Below are 18,433 nucleotides of genomic sequence, written 5' to 3' on the forward strand. Positions count from 1 at the left end.
AAACTTAAATAACTATAACTAGTATCTGAGTGGATAATTGAGGAAAAAGGCAATGAAAAAAAAAGGAGGCGGATGTTTTAAAAAATATCATATCTTCCTTTTTTCACTTAAATTCATAAAACAAAAAATAGAGATTCATCCCCCCCTCTCTCTCTCTCTCTCTCTCTCTGAAACACCTCCGCAAGTCTCACTCTCTTTTCGCTTCTCACAACCAATCTCTTATCTATGTCTCTCTATTCATCGGCGGCCACCAAACAACAACCAGTGAACACCCTCCTTCCTTTAACCACACAAACTTTCACTAAAAGTCTTCCCTCCGCCAGCACTTCGACATCACCAAGTCAACCACTACTTCCATCTATTAGTCCCAACGTAAATCACCGCAAAATAGTTTGAAACACCACCAACCAACACGATTTCCTCCGCAACACAGGTGGTATATCAGTTTTTTCTTTTACGATTTTTGATTCATTTCTTTTTAGATTTTGATTCACTTGTTTGGTTTAAAAGAATTTCTGACTGTGGTGTTTGAAGAGTTGTATTGGTTTCGATTGTGATTATGTTGCATCATTTGTAAGGTTGTAAATATGCATGATATGGTGCTACTGATTTTGTTTCTTATTGTGTTGAAATTGGTTCGAAATGTATTACGCACGTTCGACATTGTATGTTGGTTGTCGTGGGGTTGTGTGTTGGTAAGCGACATTATGTTTCGCATGTTGTATTGCGTCGTGACGATATTGCGTGCATTATTCCAACTCTCGCATTATGTGAATTCGTGCGTGTTAAAAATATGCGCGTTACATGTTGTATGTTTTTTATTTGATTGTAATAAGCGCGTTTTGCGTTAGCAATTTGCAGTTGATTTTTTTGTTTACGCGCGACATTTTGAATCCGTTGTCATCGCGTTTAACTCAAATATTTATATACTATTGGTAGTTTTGTATGGCATCAATTTGCATTTGCTTTTGCTATTATGTTTTTCGTCACGTGACATTGCTTTTCGTTATGATACGATACAATGCGTTTTGTTTTATTCGCATTTCAATTTGACTGTAATGATTGCTTTTTGCGCTTGTGGCTTGCTGTTGATTTGTGTTTACATGCAACATTTTAATTCCATCGCATTTAAATAGGATTTAAATTTTATGTTTACGACTTTGTATTTGTGCCCTCTCCCTACGTCAACTCAATTCACGTCCATGCGTAACGTGAACTCAATTCGCGTCCTCACGTTAACTCAATTTGCACGAAACGCCTTTGCGTACGTTAACCCACCATATGCGACTAACGTGTTGTGAATTTTTTCTATTCAATTGAGATAAATGCATGTTGGCTCTGATTATTTTGTATGCGTGTTTATTTTTCTAGTTGTTAGCTTGCAAGTTTGCATCAACATTGCCTTACTGACCACTAGAGATTTCATCACTTCGACCCCGATCTCTTCCAACACAGATTTGACCCAAATTTCTTGACATGCAGCATAGGATCTTTCTATATATTCAGCCTCATACAATGACAATGTCACCACAGGTTGCTTTCTCGAGCACATGAGATTGGGGCACCAAAAGACTTGAAACCTTCATGTGTGACATCCTTTGTTCACTCATGTATCTTCTTAATAATCCAGCTCCAAAACCTATATCAACTCGACTTTTGCACACATACCTCAGAGATCCAAAAATTTGTTTAAACAAAGTTACATCAACTTTGTCTTCCTCTTCATGCTTCTCCAATTTCAAATTCGGTTTGACAGGCAAAGATGTAGGATTCAAATCATCCATCTTGAATCTGTTGAGTATCTCTTTGACATACTTCCTTTGATGTAGAAACATACCTTGCTTCGACATTTGAAATTCCATGCCTAAAAAATAAGATAACTTTCCTAGATCCAAAATTTCAAATTCTCTCATCATCATCTCTTTGAACTTCGACAAGTTCTCCAAGCTATTTCCAGTTACCAATAAGTTATTTACATACAAGCAAATGATTGTTATATCTTGTGCCACAACCTTAACATACACACCATACTCAGATTTTCATTTTAAGAATCCCAATTCTATTAAGTATGAGTCGATCTTCTTGTTCCATGCCCTAGGTGCCTATTTGAGGCCATAGAACGCTTTGTGCAACTTATACACCTTACTCGTTTCCTCCTGAATCACAAACCCATGAGGTTGTGTGACATAGACCTCTTCGTCTAAATGACCATTCAAAAATGCTGACTTCACATCTAAGGGAAATGTCGACTAGCCTTGCTTGCATGCCAAGGCGACAACCAATCTGACATTCTCCAATCTAACGACAATGTGCAAATACTTCAGATTAGTCGAGTCCTGCACTCTAAGGAAATCCACGAAATACAAATTCTTCCTTATGTCTTGCTATCGACCCATTATCATTGTGGTTCAACTTGAACACCCATTTCATATTGATAGCTCTAAATGTAATTTGGGTTATTTAAAGTGTGCTCTAAATGTTTAGTAGCTTTCATCATGACATCTATGACTAACATCGTTGTGTTTTATTTTTTTCATTTTATTTATCCTTTCTTGCCATGTAGGGCATCTGAGATAATATGCCACTCTACTTTATTTAATGATTGATACATATTGCATAATAAATCTGCAATGTTGAATTTTCTGTTTTCCAGGAAGAATTTCTACAGAGGCTTCAGAGTCGTATAAATGTTTCATATGATAGTTCTATCCCTGAACATTAGGTACCATTTCTATAAAAAAAACTTCAAGTCTAAGTGTTGTGAGTTATGATGTAAAATAAATATGAAGTCCATCATAGAATTCAAGCCGCGTGCCTATAGTTTTAGGTGTAACTTATGGCTTATTATCATATGTACAAACTTATTTTTCTTAGAGTCTTAAGAATATAACTTGGTGCTTTTTATGTATTATCCTAGGACTCCCTAAGGGCTTTATGGAATGCTTCATTTCCCGAATAAGAGCTCAAAGGCTCAATTTTATAGCAGTGAAAGACATGGGATGGAAACAGGAAGGGTTCACCAAGAAATTTTAGATAGACATTATTCTTGTCGATTTCATCCCTTGTCTTCATTCTAATTTTTTGTCAATAATGATTTCTATATCTGCATATCATTGGCAGGGGTGGTGGTTACATATCCACATACCACAAGTGCAGACAAAGGTTTTTTACCTAACTAAATATCATTTAATGGCTGGAATCATAGAATGAAGTTGATTATGTTAGGGTGGATGAGATAATTAGTTAAGAAATTGTTTGAATTTGTAATTGTCTCAAGAATCAGATCATGATGTGGCCCCTCTTTTCTCTTAGGTCACATATAAATTGAAGGGTCATCATATCACGTATTACTGGTTTATTTTTCTCAACTCATCTAAACATCTTAGTTTCATCTTTAGTCGATGCTCATGTATGCTCAGGTACACCCATGCAAGCCATGTTATGTTGACTTTTGAAGTTTGAAATTAGCGTCGGTCAGACCCACTCTACACAATTTTGTTGACTTTTGAAGTTTGAATATAGCGTCCGTCAGCCCCTGCTAAAAATAATTAGTTGACTTCTAAAGTTTGACTTTATCACGGGTTTGGCACACATTGTTGTATTTTGTTGATTTTTGAAGTTTGACTCTAGTGTCGGACATCCCCCCGCTAAATATGATTTGTTCACTTCTTAAGTTTAACTTTAATGTGGGTGTTGCCCCTGCTAAATAATTTGTTTACTTCTGAAGCTTGACTTTAGCGTGGGTGTGGCCAATACTATTGTACTTTTTTACTTTTGAAGTTTGACTTTAGCGTCGGATAACCCCTGCTAAACATGATTAGTTGACTTTTGAAGTTTGACTTTAGCGTTGGTTAGGCCCACACTAATAATTTTTTTTACTTTTGGAATTTGCATTTTTAACGTTTTCTTCAGTTTAGCCTCGGCATAGACTCAGGCTGGCCTTGATACCTCTGAGCCATTTAACCTTAGACACGATTTTTCTACTTATAGTGTCAAAAAACAGCCAACGGTAAATACTATTTTTTCTAATAACGAGACTTAAAAATAGCACACAAGATACAATGGCTCAAAAAGTGCTCGACAATTTCTACTATTCATACAAGGTTGTAAGGGATTAACCTGACATAATAAAATAATACTCAACGACTATATTCCCAACAAATATCTGCTACAATAATTCAACCAATGGAATTACTTAAATCAAAGGATGACTCAAGGAAAAAAAAATCAAATAGAATAATTCTTGAGAAAAATGTAAAATGTAGTTTTTAAACAAGCTTATGAAAACTAGTTCCACACAAATCAAAAAGAAAGAAAAAAAAAGTATTTTTAAAATCAAACGATTAATTAAAAAGGATAGATATTTTGAATGAATATAAGCTTTTTTTTACATTATTTGTTTGAGAGTAAACCAAGTTGATCATGACGAAATCATAAGTGGGGTAATACGACCAAAATATTCTTTTAATAAAAACTGTTAAATTATTGTGTTTTTTATTTTATTTTTAATTGTTTGATTTTAATTAATTATAAAATTTGTTCCCGATTGTATCAAAATTTTCATACAGTTATTTGCAGATTTCAGAATAAATGCATTTATTCGTTGTTATCAGATTTTTTAAGAATCAATACTAAAAACTTGATCCAGTTTTCAAATATTCAATAATATATTGTATATTATTGAAAATTTTTTTAATTGTCTGATTTACCTGAATAATTTTTTGCATATTGTATACAAAGCTCTGCAAGAAATACTTTACAGGTAGTTTCAAAATATATGTATTTTTCATTTTTATCAAATTTTTAAAAGGTTGGTGGTACCTAATTAATTTTTGCATTTTTACCGAATTTTCTAAAATCTAGTAAAAAAAAATAATTTAACAAAAAATTGACATTATGCATATTTTAATTGTTTGATTTAAGTCATGCGAAATTTTTGCTGCAGATTGTAAATAAATTCTGGAAAAAAAATGTTATTTGTGGATTTTTCTGATTTCTGAATAGATGTTGGAATGTAGACATAATGTGATAATCACTTTATCACTTTATCATTTCGATAAGGGTTAAATATGTTATTAGTCCCTATAAATATTTCAATTTTGACTTTTAGTCTCTATTAAAAATATTGATTTTTAGTTTCTATAGAATTACTTTTACACGCAACTTTAGTCTCTGTAAAGAATTAAAACCGCGTACAAAAATAATTTTATAAAAATTAAAAATTAATATTTTTTTATAAGGATTAAAAGTCAAATGTGATAATTTTATAATATTTAATCTTTCATTAATTATGATTTTCCCACATGACTAAGTTATATCCATATTATTTAGGATGAAAGACTAAGATATCTTTTCTTAATTGTGTGGGGAAATCTAAGGCACACGTAAATTTTGGCCTAGGAAATATCTTACTAAATTTTTAATCAGTTGAGTTATGGTAAAAGTCTCTCAAGCGTGAGAAGGTAACAATGAATTATAGGGTGAATTAAAATAATTATTTTCTATTATTTCTACTATCTCTCTCTAACAATTTTGTTAAAACTTATTTTTATATTAAACCAACGATTAAAAATGTTAAAAATAATTTCAACACAATTCAAACCATTTTTGGTCACATCTTTAATATGTATCATCATTTATTCTCTCCATCTCGAAGGAGAAACAATTCTTATATGGACACAACCATATACATAGATTTACACACAACCAATTATATTTTTTATTAATTAAAAAACTAAAATAAAATTATTTCTCTCTATTAAACTAACCACCCTCTATGATAGTAATTAAAAACGGAAATAATTTTTTTTAATAAATATCAATTTTCTCACTTTTAATTAGTTATGCCTAAAAATATGGATTTAGGTTCGTATCCATGCAAGTATTTTTCATTGAAGAAGTGTGTTGAAATTTTAATATAATATGATTAATTAGGATCCTTGGAAATTATGAAGGTATTGCAATCTAATTTTAATTATACCTCTCAAAATTTGCTTGTTTCAAACGTTTCGTTTATAATAAAGATGTTTATATTCTGAAGTAAGAAAAAACTCAAGTTCAACCTTTGGTGCATGTGTAGTAAATTATGTAATTTTAAAATAGAACAAACAATTTCTTGTGCGTGTGAAAATATAGAAATTAAGAGTTTAATTATAACAAGGAATAAGAGAGAAACTTGAAATAATGTATTCCTGAAATATTAGAATGAATTCTAACAACCATCAAGAGACATTTGAAGAAATGTAATTTTTCACAGTATAAAATAAATATATAAATGTATACTTCAAAATGCATAAGATCAGAGAACATATGGCACAAATTCTTAAGTTTGTTAGTGTCATAATTATTTTTCTTTTCGAATTCGTTGTTGTAATGGATGGTATCATTGTAACAGATGGTAAATTCAATTTTTCAATTTATTTTCAAAAATTATTTTAATTTTAGGGTTAAATATGTTGGTGGTCCTCCTAAATATTTTATAATTTTTTTTTAGTCTTTTACTTTTTTTTTTTCAAAGATTGGTTCTCTTAAATATTTTCATCCATATTTTTAGCTGCTCCTGCAAATATTGTCGCTAATTCAGACGTTAAATAGTAAATTGTCACTAAACTGTCGCTAAAATTGTCGTTAATTTTGTCAATAAATTGTAAAAATTATCATTAAATTGTAGGAGAGACTAAAAATATAGATGAAAAATTTTAAAAAGACTATTTTTCAAAAACTAAAACTAAAATATAAATATTTATGAGGACCACAAAATATTTAATCGTTAATTTCATATACAATGTTTCATTATTTATTATTATTATTATTATTATTATTATTATTATTATTATTATTATTATTATTATTATTATTATTATTATTATTATTATTATTATTATTAATTTGACATCACACAGGAGCTGTTAAATGCTGGTCTGATGGAGAATGTCGTAAAGCAATGCCGGATTGCACTCTTCCTAAACGTCCAAGGTGTATATCAGGGATATGTCATTGTGTGTCATAGTAGGAATAAAGTTCAAAAATAATTTCATGTATTTGCAACTCTAATATTGATGCTTTTTAATTCTCTCAAAGTTCAATCTATTTCTATTTTATCTGAACCTTAAAATAAATTTGATCACTTTTAGAAATTAAAATATCCACTTTGTTATGATAAATTAAATGTGATGAAATATCTATATTATTTAGAAACAAATAACAAATAATTCTATACAACTTCTTACTCTCTTTAACTCTACTACTTTAAATGAATACACTAGACCTGTATATAATCGAGAAAAATGCATATAAACCTTCTGCATTACTACGAAAATGAGCTTTAACTTCCAGTTGAATTAGAACTTTTGCTTCAGTTGGATGGGAGAGGTAATATTGGGTGTAACGGAAAATGCGCGATTCTTTTCCCAGACAACTGCGAATGGAATTGAAAAGTGAATTTGGTTATGGGTTTGATTTCTAATAATAACATTTTTAAGATGACACGTTAGACTTTTTTCCTCGATTGAAAGTTTCAATAACAGTCAAATAGAACGCCCCACTTTTTCTCTCGATTGAAACTTTTAATCGAGAGAATAAGTGTTACGGAATCACTTTTTCTCACGGTGACAAATTTTAATCGAGAGGAAATCCAATTAATCTTCTTTTAGTATTGTGTTCTTCCGATTTTGAGCTGAATGAAATTTATTTTAAACCATAAGTATTTGATTTTTTAAATTAAACTATGTATTTCATAAAAATGTAACAATTTGTTAAATAAAGAAGGAATTGCACCAAAAAGAAAATGGTGCATGATATAAAAGATTGAAAAAGAAGCAACACAATGTCTTGTTTCCTTTTCATTTTCTTATCATTCACTATTTTCTTTTTGGGTTGTAACATCTTTATGTTGGGCCAGGAACGCGGATACATATGAGACTAGAGAGAACTTCGCAAAAGTTTTGTTCACGTAATTCAATCAAATTACCTATGTCTGTGATTATAGAGCATATATAGTTTCATCTTATTAATTTGTTCTGAATTACACAAATTAAGGTTTTAGTGTTACAAAAATATATAAGGATACTTATTATCCATATTAGAGTAATACCCCTACACATCTCTGCAACTCCGCCCCTTGCCCACTTGACATTACTTATGAGTCAAACTCAACACTTCACTATATGGTGCAATTTCTTTTTTGTTAAGTGTTGAAGCAGGCATAGCGGAAAGCAACAAAAATTTTGGAAATATTTATCCGGGATTTATCGTGTCCACGGAGATGGTGAGAATGCCATTCAACAGTTTCTACGGTTTCGAGCTCGGGTTTGGATGACAAAAGTATAAGAATGTAAAAGTAAAATATATGAACATAAAAGAATTCATTCTTCGGAAAGATAAAACTTATCAAGCTTTGCATATGATCTACTTCTTACAAATTTAAACTTGTCGACCAGTTATACTCAACCCACGATATCTGCCTATGTTATAACGTATCTCTCACGTAAGTGTTCATCTCTGAAGCACCTACGAGACAATTCACAACTAAGGTTATCTCCAACGCAAAGTCGCAAGAACATCCGTACTCTCGCTGCTCAAACACCAAAGCATTAAGTACAGATACCCACAGTGATTGTTAGCTCCAAATTTATCTCTAGAGTTCAGAAACTAACATTTAATTATCATACATAAGGATTCATGAAGTTTATCTCTAAAACAACTCAAATCCAAAGCACAATGCAAAAATCTAAGACAACAATCAACACAGATTTATAAAGCAAGTTTTATATAATGCCATGGGCGACAAATATGGATTTTTATCATCCTAAAAATAGAACACATAAAAATAGAACACAAGATAAAATGGCTCAAAAAGTGCTCGACAATTTCTACTATTCATACAAGGTTGTAAGGGATTAACCTGACATAATAAAATAATACTTAACGACTATATTCCCAACAAATACTTGCTACAATAATTCAACCAATGGAATTACTTAAATCAAAGGATGACTCAAGGAAAAAAAAATCAAATAGAATAATTCTTGAGAAAAATGTAAAATGTAGTTTTTAAACAAGCTTATGAAAACTAGTTCCACACAAATCAAAAAGAAAGAAAAAAAAGTATTTTTAAAATCAAACGATTAATTAAAAATGATAGATATTTTGAATGAATATAAGCTTTTTTTACATTATTTGTTTGAGAGTAAACCAAGTTGATCATGACGAAATCATAAGTGGGGTAATACGACCAAAATATTCTTTTAATAAAAACTGTTAAATTATTGTGTTTTTTATTTTATTTTTAATTGTTTGATTTTAATTAATTATAAAATTTGTTGCCGATTGTATCAACATTTTCATACAGTTATTTGCAGATTTCAGAATAAATGCATTTATTCGTTGTTATCAGATTTTTTAAGAATCAATACTAAACTTTATCCAGTTTTCAAATAATCAATAATATATTGTATATTATTGAATTTTTTTTAATTGTCTGATTTACCTGAATAATTTTTTGCATATTGTATACAAAGTTCTGCAAGAAATACTTTACATTTGAAAGCATAAAAAGAACGTTATGAAGAGAGAGAAAGGTTTACGCTCTCCCACCTCTCTCTAGCTTTTGATTTTGTTTTTTCGTTTAATGGAGTGGAAGAAGACAAATAGGAAGATTTTCAGAGGGTTTTCCTCTAAATGGGACGTTTTCCCTTATGGAGGTAAGCAAGGCGCCACGGCGGAGATATTGGAAACAATTTTCTTTTCGGATTTTCCTGAAATAATCAGGGCAAAAGATGTATTCGGACTTTTCGGTTGTCATGGTAATGTGGCTGAGGTGATGATATCCCCAAGGAGGAATAAGTTTGGTAGGCGTTTTGGCTTCGCAAGATTCAGAGGAGCGGACGATGTTAGAATGTTGGCAGTCAGACTCGACAATATCTTGATAGATGGGAAGAAAATCCATGCAAACCCTCCCAGATATGAACGAAACGATACAGTAGACAAGACAAGGGCTAAACAGTTTAACTCCACAAGTGTTAACATTGAGAGGTTTCATTTCAAGAAGGGTGATGTAGGAGGTCCGGGGGCGGGTGTTGGAAGGCCGAAGAGCACCAGATCATATGCTGAAACAATGGTTTTGGGGGCATCACGTGGGAACTCTGAGGCTCTAGCTTCGGTTAATTATTCTTCTAAACTTGAGGATAGAGATAGATGGAGTAAGGCGTACATCGGTGAAGTTCTGTTCCCAGGAGAGTCATACAATATCCAAACTCATTTTGAGATTGAGGGTTTTTTCTCAATAAAGGTTATCCCGCTGGGAGCGAATCTTTGCTTGTTAGAAGAAATGGAGGAGGGTGTGATCTCAGATTTGATGAGTGAAGGCAATACTTGGTGGAAAAAATGGTTTAGAACCATTAAACCTTGGCAACAGGAAGCGGTTGATGCGGAACGAGTCACGTGGATACGGGTTCATGGCGTGCCTTGCCATGCTTGGAACATCGACTTCTTTGAAGCTCTAGCCAACTCCTTTGGCTGCTTTGTCAACATGGACGAGAACTTCAAAGAGGGCAAGAACATGGATATAGCAAGGATTCTTATAAGGGTTCCTCTGTGTTTTTCTTTGGCAGAGAGAATATCGGTGAATATAGACGGGGAGCTTTTTAGTCTTGTACTCCGGGAAGATGCGTACGGGCCGTTTAGACTCATAAACAAGGAGGCTGCTACCAAGGCAAATAGTTGTTCTCTTTCCAACTCTGAGGAGTCTTGGTCGGTGCCGGCAGGAAGCGAAGAAGGGGAGATGGACGGCGACAAGCTTTGGGAAGTGAACTCCACGGAGTCCATCAACAATGACGTTAGTAGTGTGGGGAGATGCAAAAATCCGGACAAAGGAAAGAACCATTGTGGAAACGTAGAATGTGGAAAGCTAGCTGAGGGTAGTAAAGATTTGGACCTTAATCTTTGCTTCTCTTCTTTCGATGAAGCTTTACTGACAGCAAAAGGAACAAACAATAAAGAAACTGAAGGCGCTTTACATGAAAAGGTTTGTTTTGGAGCTGACTCTATATCCGACCCTATATCAGACTTTAACTCTTTGGGAACAAGAGTCAAAGATTCTTTTTATCAAACACCTGCTGGGCCCTTTAACGTGGTTTGTGGTCCCACTTTGGAAGTAAATGTAACACCCCAAATCTACCCGATAATTTATACAGAAAATCAGAGTATCTTAAAAAAAAATCATACGATGAAATAGGATGTCACATTCGTCATTTAATTCACTTACGGCAATTACGCCTCCACATAGATACGTAGCACTTAAACAAAAGCGGACAAATCCTAACATTAATTTAATCCTCAAAAACACCTCATCAAATAATTTACTTCGCAGCGGAATCATCAAACTTCATAAATATTTAAATCAAGTCGTAGCATCTTTGCACGGTAACTTTAAGTTACAATTTAAATCAAAACTAAATAAAATTCAGCAATTAAAAACAATAATAAAAACAATCGTTTTATCCCCCCGAGTGCTACGTATCAGAGCGACAACCGACTCAACTCGCGACAGCTAATCCTTCACTCACTAGCATCACCTGCACGTTACCAGTATAAAGGCAACGGTGAAAACAAGCAAAGGGTGAGATATCAAACAATATAAATAAAGTCATGATAAAGAGTATATTACGGTTCAAGTCATAATATATATATCTCACGTCTCAATTTCAATCACAAACAATTCAAAAATCAAAATCATATAATCACGCACAACGTCACAATAAAGCACATGGATGAGACACGACTAATGCATCATGCATGTGGTACCCAGGGCTTCAGCCCCCATCGCCAATTGCCAGATAAAAGAGGCATCAAAAACAGGCATAGGCCTTCGTCGCTGTTTTGCCAATCCAGGTCGTCGCTACAACATGCAATTTATGAGACACTATGAAATGCAACAACCACAATCGATCACAAAACAACGTCGCATAAGGCATTTGCCTACGTCGCCAATATATATCATTCATTATTGATAATTACTCGTCACTTTAATTTCCTGCAACATCGCAAAATTCACAATATCTCAAAATATGCAACAAGTCAAAACATCCCCGAAAACGTCGCCCAAAAATACTCTACTGACAACTCTTACCTATAAGGGTAACTCTTATGAACCTAATTGACTAATGGTCTGACTCAAGTAATAATGAAACAATTCTAAAAGGTCAACTACCTTTAATTTTAATCTTTACAACTTATCAGATTTAACTCTAAACAATTCGAAAGTAACTCTAACAACCCTATTGACAACTCTAACAGGATTGAAAATTAATTTAAATTAACTTTTATCTCTAATTCATATCTCTCAAATAAATTATTATTATTATTATTATTATTATTATTATTATTATTATTATTATTATTATTATTATTATTATTATTATTATTATTCATACTAATAAAATACTTATAAAATGTTATAAATTAGTAAACTGAAATAAGATTTTTAATTTAAACGTGAGTTTATATAAGTGCCAAAACTATAAACATGATCCTATCCATTGTTATGTAAATGACGCTATAGTGTTTTACCAATTCCCATATCTATTAATTGTACTATCTACCCAATTGTTATGTCTAACAAAATATAGGCTGCTACAGTGTCAACTCGTTACATACCAATGGTTATATCTATTAAAACATGGGCGGTACAGTGCTAATAGAAAAATGATAATAGTACAACATATATATATTGATGAACTAAGAACATGATGTACCAATACTACCAATTGAAACGTGGTATAACTCATGTATTGCTACAGTATGCATATGAGGGTGTTCCCCTCGGCACTATGATAGGTGTTTCTCGTCATAGCAAGGGGACGGTCGTTCCTCTACGGCGTCTCAATTCCAGAAAATTATTATTACAACATCACAAATTTGTCCTCACCACAGAGAATATTCGTCAATCATAATTTCAATTCAGGCAAGGTAGTCACCGAACACTAACCAGCAATATCATTAAAACAGAGAAATTTCCAACCCAAGAACACAAAATTATTCATACATAGCAGACAAGTTTTCAATCAAAACACAGAGAATAAAATTCCCCAAATCCACATACAATCCATCATGTCTCTATTTATAGAGCAAGAACCCCACCCTTACCTTTGGATCGAAGGTTGCTCTAAATCGTCCCGATCGAAAATCCCCAAGATTCCTCTTCCTGAGTTCACTGCTATGCTCTCCTAATTTCTCCCTCTTTTGCTGGTTGTTCTTCTAATTGGTGTTATGACTCAATGTTTCTAAACCTAATATAATACTTCTCTAATATTCAATTTGGGCCACCTCTCAAAACACACGTGCACACTTACAGCCCAATAATTTTATTTTATTAAAACTCCAAATTTACTCGTTAACTCTTATTTTACGGTCTAATTTTATTTGCTCTGAAAATTCCCAAAATAATACTCGACACTCTAATAATATTTCTAATACAAAAAATATTAAAAATCTCGATTAATTGTCGAACCGCTATCCCGAACTAATACTGACTAAATTGTCCTAAAATACGAAAATTTCACTAAATACTCCAAACGTCTAAATTAAGCGAATAATCGATTTTTCGGGCGTTACAACTCTCCCCCACTTAAAAGATTTTCGTCCTCGAAAATTCATCCGATACCACCATCCTTAACTTCGTTCTAGTTTCCGACTCTCCGATTCCCAAATTGTGCTTGGCAACACTCTAACTACCATTCCTTCGAAACGAGCAAACTCAACAAGGTTTAAATCTAACATACTAATCATTCAACACAATTAGGAACATTGAAACAACTAGCAGCACCAATAATCAACGATAGTAATTAAAGTATTACTAATGAAATACGCACCTCCGGTATTCCTGTCCTCATTAGCTGTTTGAGTCCCAGCTAAAGCGAATACTTTTCCACTTCCTGGTTCCCTTTTCGGTTTCTGACACTTGCTACTAATATGCCCTTCTTCACCACAGTTGAAACAAATAACTTCCTTATGTCTACAATCAGTAGTTACGTGTCCTGTCTTACCACAACGGAAACATCTTTTCTCCCCAGCAGTACATACATCACTCTTGTGGCCAGGTTCTCCACATTTGAAGCAAATCACGCTAGCAGGAGCTCCTCCCCCATTAGTTCTCTTGCCATTAGCCACTTCTGCTTTTCCCTTTCCAACTGGAGCATCATAAGGTGTGCTACGGTTCTGCTTACCTCTCCTATCCTTGACAAGCTTGTAATGTGCATTATGATCTTCTTCATAAATCCTGCAACTATCAACCAAATTAGGAAAGATACGAATCTTCTGATACCCAACAGCTTTCTTGATCTCAGAGCGTAATCCGTTCTCAAACTTAATGCACTTTGAAAACTCAGCACCCGCCCCATTATAATACGGATAGAATTTAGCCAACTCAGTGAACTTTGCAGCATACTCTGTCACTGACATACTCCCATGTTTCAGCTCAAGGAACTCAATCTCTTTCTTTCCCCGAACATCTTCAGGATAATACTTCCTCAGAAACTCTCTGCGGAACACATCCCAAGTGATCTCTTCACCCGCCACCTCCAATCTCTGACGAGTCTCTAGCCACCAGTCGTCAGCTTCGACTGTCAACATATGAGCTCCATACCGAACCTTCTGCACCTGAGTGCAGTCCATCACGCGGAAGATTCTCTCAATCTCCTTCAACCACTCCAATGCGCCGTCGGGGTCATGCTTGCCTTTGAAGACCGGCGGATTCTCCCTCTGAAAAGTCGCCAAACTGCGGGATCCAGCATTCTCATTAGCATTTGGCTGATTTGCCAAAGCCTGAGCCATAGCCTCCAAGGCGGCAGCAATCGCAGCATCGTTTCTCCCAGCCATCTTAACTTAGCACTGCAACAGAAATAACAGTCAGATAAAAGTAATTAACAATACTCGATTGTTAACTAACTAGTAGCAGGAATTGTTATGAATATGTACTTAACCCCTAGGTACATGGTTCGATTCCTGCGGAAGGCAAAAACAATATTTCCTGGGCAGCCGATAAGCGGACCTAGGGGGGATTATTGATTAAGCTGGTGACATGCTTGGTAGGCCGGAAGCCCTGCGGGGTAAGCGGAAATCCAGGGTGTTACAGTAAACAAGGAGGCAGCTTTGAGTAATAGATTTAGAAGGAGGAAAGTGGTGGTATCCAAGTCTCTAAGGCATTTGTGTGGGCCAGTCTTTCCAAAGAAACCTAGGCCCAAGAAATTTGGTAATTTAACTCAGGCCCAAAATCCTGTTCATACGGATCATTTTCCCTCTGGCCTAGTTTCTGGGGAGGACATGACTTTGGTTACTCTTTTTCTCCATCGGTTGGTGCTGCGGGTGGTTTACTGATCCTGTGGAAATTGTCTACAGTTTCGGTCGAGTCGAGTTTTCGCGGATTCGGATACTTGGGGGTTAAGGTCAGTTGCCAGAATTTCTCTTTTTATGTCGTGAATATTTATTCATCCTGTGCCTTGGCTGAGAAGAGGATTTTGTGGAGAGATTTGCTGAACCTGAAAAATAAACACACTGATGGTGAATGGTTATTTGGGGGAGACTTTAACACCGTGAAATCTAGAAATGAGAGGGTTGGAAGATCTGCTGCCAGCACCGATTCTGAGAGGAGATATTTTTCGGAGTTCATAGATAGTTCTGGCCTTAATGATGTTCCGTGTAATGGTCGCAAATTCAGTTGGTATAGTGGGGATGGGAGATCAAAGAGCAGGATAGACAGGTTCCTAGTATCCGATACTTTAGTTTCTATGTGGGGAGTTGTTGGCCAATTCATCGGTTCCCGGGATATTTCCGACCATTGCCCGATTTGGTTAGAAGTCGATAAAGAGGATTGGGGGCCTAAACCTTTTAAGTTCAACACCGAATGGTTTTCAAACAAGAATTTCTTGCCGTTTGTCGAAAAGGAGCGGAAGGAGATGGAGGTGTTTGGAAGGGGAGATTTTGTCTTGAAAGAAAAAATCCGGCTTTTGAGAGATAAATTGAGATGGTGGAATAAAAATGTGTTTGGTAGGTTCGACTTGGCGGTGGAAGAGGGGGTTAAGGAGTTAAATGAGATGGAGGATTTGGAGGATTTGAATGCGGAAGACTTGGCTAGGAGGAAAGAGGCTAGTAAAAACATTTGGATGAATCTTAGAATAAAAGAAAACATGCTTATTCAAAAGTCGAGATTGAAGTGGTTGAATGACGGCGATTCGAATAGTAGATTCTTCCATAAAGTTATGAAGGAGAAAAGGAGAAGGAATCACATTAGTAGCTTAGTCACTAGTAATGGGGTAGTGCGCTCGGTTTTAGAGGTAAAAGAAGCGGTGAAGAGGCACTTTGAAAGCAAATTTCATGAAAGTTTGAAAGATAGACCGATTTTGGAAAATGTCTCTTTCAATTGCTTAAATTCGGAGGCTAGTCAAGGTTTGGAAGAACCTTTCTCGGAGGAGGAAATAAAAGGCGCGATTTGGAGTTGCGATGGGGCGAAGAGTCCGGGACCGGATGGTATGTCTCTTCTCTTTTTCCAAAAGTGTTGGTCTTTTATCAAAAGGCATGTGTGAGCGTGCATTAAGGATTTTCATACCGGGGCTGTTTTGTCTAAATCCATAACTTCATCATTTCTTACCCTTATCCCGAAATTTTCTAATCCTTTGGGATTAGACGATTATAGACCCATTTGTTTGGTTGGTTGCATATACAAAATCTTGGCGAAGTTGTTGGCTAATAGGATCAAAAAGATAATGCCTTTTATTATTTCCTATAGTCAAACCGCTTTTATCCCGGGTAGGAATCTTGTGGATGGGGTTCTTGTGGCTAACGAATTGGTGGATTTTGCTTCTAAGGAGAGAAGGGAGTGTCTCCTTTTCAAAGTCGACTTTGAGAAGGCTTATGACAAAGTCAATTGGAATTTTCTAAGATTCATGATGAGGAGCATAGGATTTGGGGACACATGGATGAGGTGGATGGAGGTTTTAATTTTTTCTAGCAAGATGTCGGTCTTGGTCAACGGTAGCCCAACGGGGGAATTTGAGGTGGAAAGAGGGTTACGTCAAGGAGATCCTATCTCCCCGTTTCTTTTCGTGATTGTGGCGGAAGGCCTTAAAATCTTGATTGATAAGGCGGTGGAAAATGGGGATTACGCGGGATTCAAAGTTCAAGGGAGTTGTTTTATTGATGTTCTTCAATTTGCCGACGACACCTTATTGGTTGGTGACGGTAGTTGGAATCACTTATGGGCCATCAAGACGGTGTTGAAAGGTTTCGAGATTGTTTCGGGTCTTAGAATCAATTACCATAAGAGCAAGCTTATAGGAATTAATGTTAATGATCGGTTCATGGAGTTGGCTACGGTTTTCCTTGGTTGTCGGGAGGAGTCGAAGCATTTCAAGTTTCTTGGCATTAACATAGGTTCCAATCCTCGTAGAATCATTTTTTGGAAGCCTTTGGTTGACGGAATGAGGAAGAAGTTATCTTCGTGGAAGAGTAGGTGGGTGAGTTTCGGCGGTAGAATAACTCTTATAAAATCGGTTTTGTCAAGCTTGGCTATATTTACTCTATCCTTCTATAAAGCTCCGGTGAAAGTCATAAGAGAAATGAACAAGATCCAAAGTAATTTTTTGTGGGGAGGAACGGAGGAAAGACGAAAGATGCATTGGGTCGGGTGGAATGAAGTTTGTTTACCGGTGGAAAATGGGGGTCTAGGAATCAAAAGATTGGATGTTTTCAACAAGGCTCTTCTATACAAATGGCGATGGAGGATATTAGAAGAATCTAATGCTCTTTGGTATCGTTTGTTGAAATCTCGATACGGAGATATTAATCTTGATGTCATTCATGGGAGACGTAATTTAAATCACAACCGTTCTTGTTCTGTTTGGTGGGCGGACATATGCTCGCTAGGAAATAACCATTCGGTAAATTTCTTTAATTAAAATTGCAGGTTCAGCTTGGGCAACGGATATTCAATCTCTTTTTGGCATTCATCGTGGCATAAGGGAGAACCTTTTTTATACCGTTATCCGGAGGCGTATGCAGCGTCTGGATTGAAGGAGGTATTCGTTGCTTGTATGGGGGGGAGGCTGGACGGTTTATGGAGTTGGGGCAGCTTCGGAATTTCGAACGCAGCTGTTGGTTCGGTTGCTGCAGAGATTGCAGGTCTGCAGAGGGAGCTGGAAACCGCTGTCCCAGCCATTCTTTCTGCTGCTGCTGTCCGCGACAGCACTGTCTCAGCTGAGGCTGTCCGCGACAGAATCGTTTGGTTGCCTTCGGGTGCGGCTGCATTCACCGTTTCGTCTTGCTATGCGGCCTTGTGCAAGATGCATATTCCGTATGGTCCACCGGGAGCTTTTGACGTTTCCTACAAGTCCATTTGGAGGGTGGATGTCCCCCTTAAAATTAGAGCTTTCGGTTGGCGGTG

General features: G+C 35.4%; 1 protein-coding gene and 1 long non-coding RNA gene across 2 annotated transcripts; one reads left to right on the forward strand and one right to left on the reverse strand.

Moving 5' to 3' along the window:
* Positions 1–5,068: 5,068 nt before the first annotated feature.
* On the forward strand, positions 5,069–7,118 carry LOC131598949 (uncharacterized). The gene is made up of 2 exons (XR_009282450.1): positions 5,069–6,397; positions 6,903–7,118. It is a non-coding gene; the product is annotated as an uncharacterized LOC131598949 (long non-coding RNA).
* Positions 7,119–13,812: 6,694 nt separating this feature from the next.
* Positions 13,813–14,874, reverse strand: LOC131596862 (uncharacterized). Its single transcript, XM_058869598.1, has 2 exons — positions 14,568–14,874; positions 13,813–14,450 (listed from the first exon to the last, which is right to left on the reverse strand). The coding sequence occupies exons 1-2, from the start codon at positions 14,872–14,874 to the stop codon at positions 13,813–13,815; spliced, it is 945 nt and encodes a 314-aa protein (XP_058725581.1).
* Between the last annotated feature and the right edge of the window lie 3,559 nt (positions 14,875–18,433).

This window comes from Vicia villosa, linkage group LG4, assembly GCF_029867415.1.
Source record: "Vicia villosa cultivar HV-30 ecotype Madison, WI linkage group LG4, Vvil1.0, whole genome shotgun sequence".
In the NCBI taxonomy this organism is placed as follows: domain Eukaryota; kingdom Viridiplantae; phylum Streptophyta; class Magnoliopsida; order Fabales; family Fabaceae; genus Vicia; species Vicia villosa.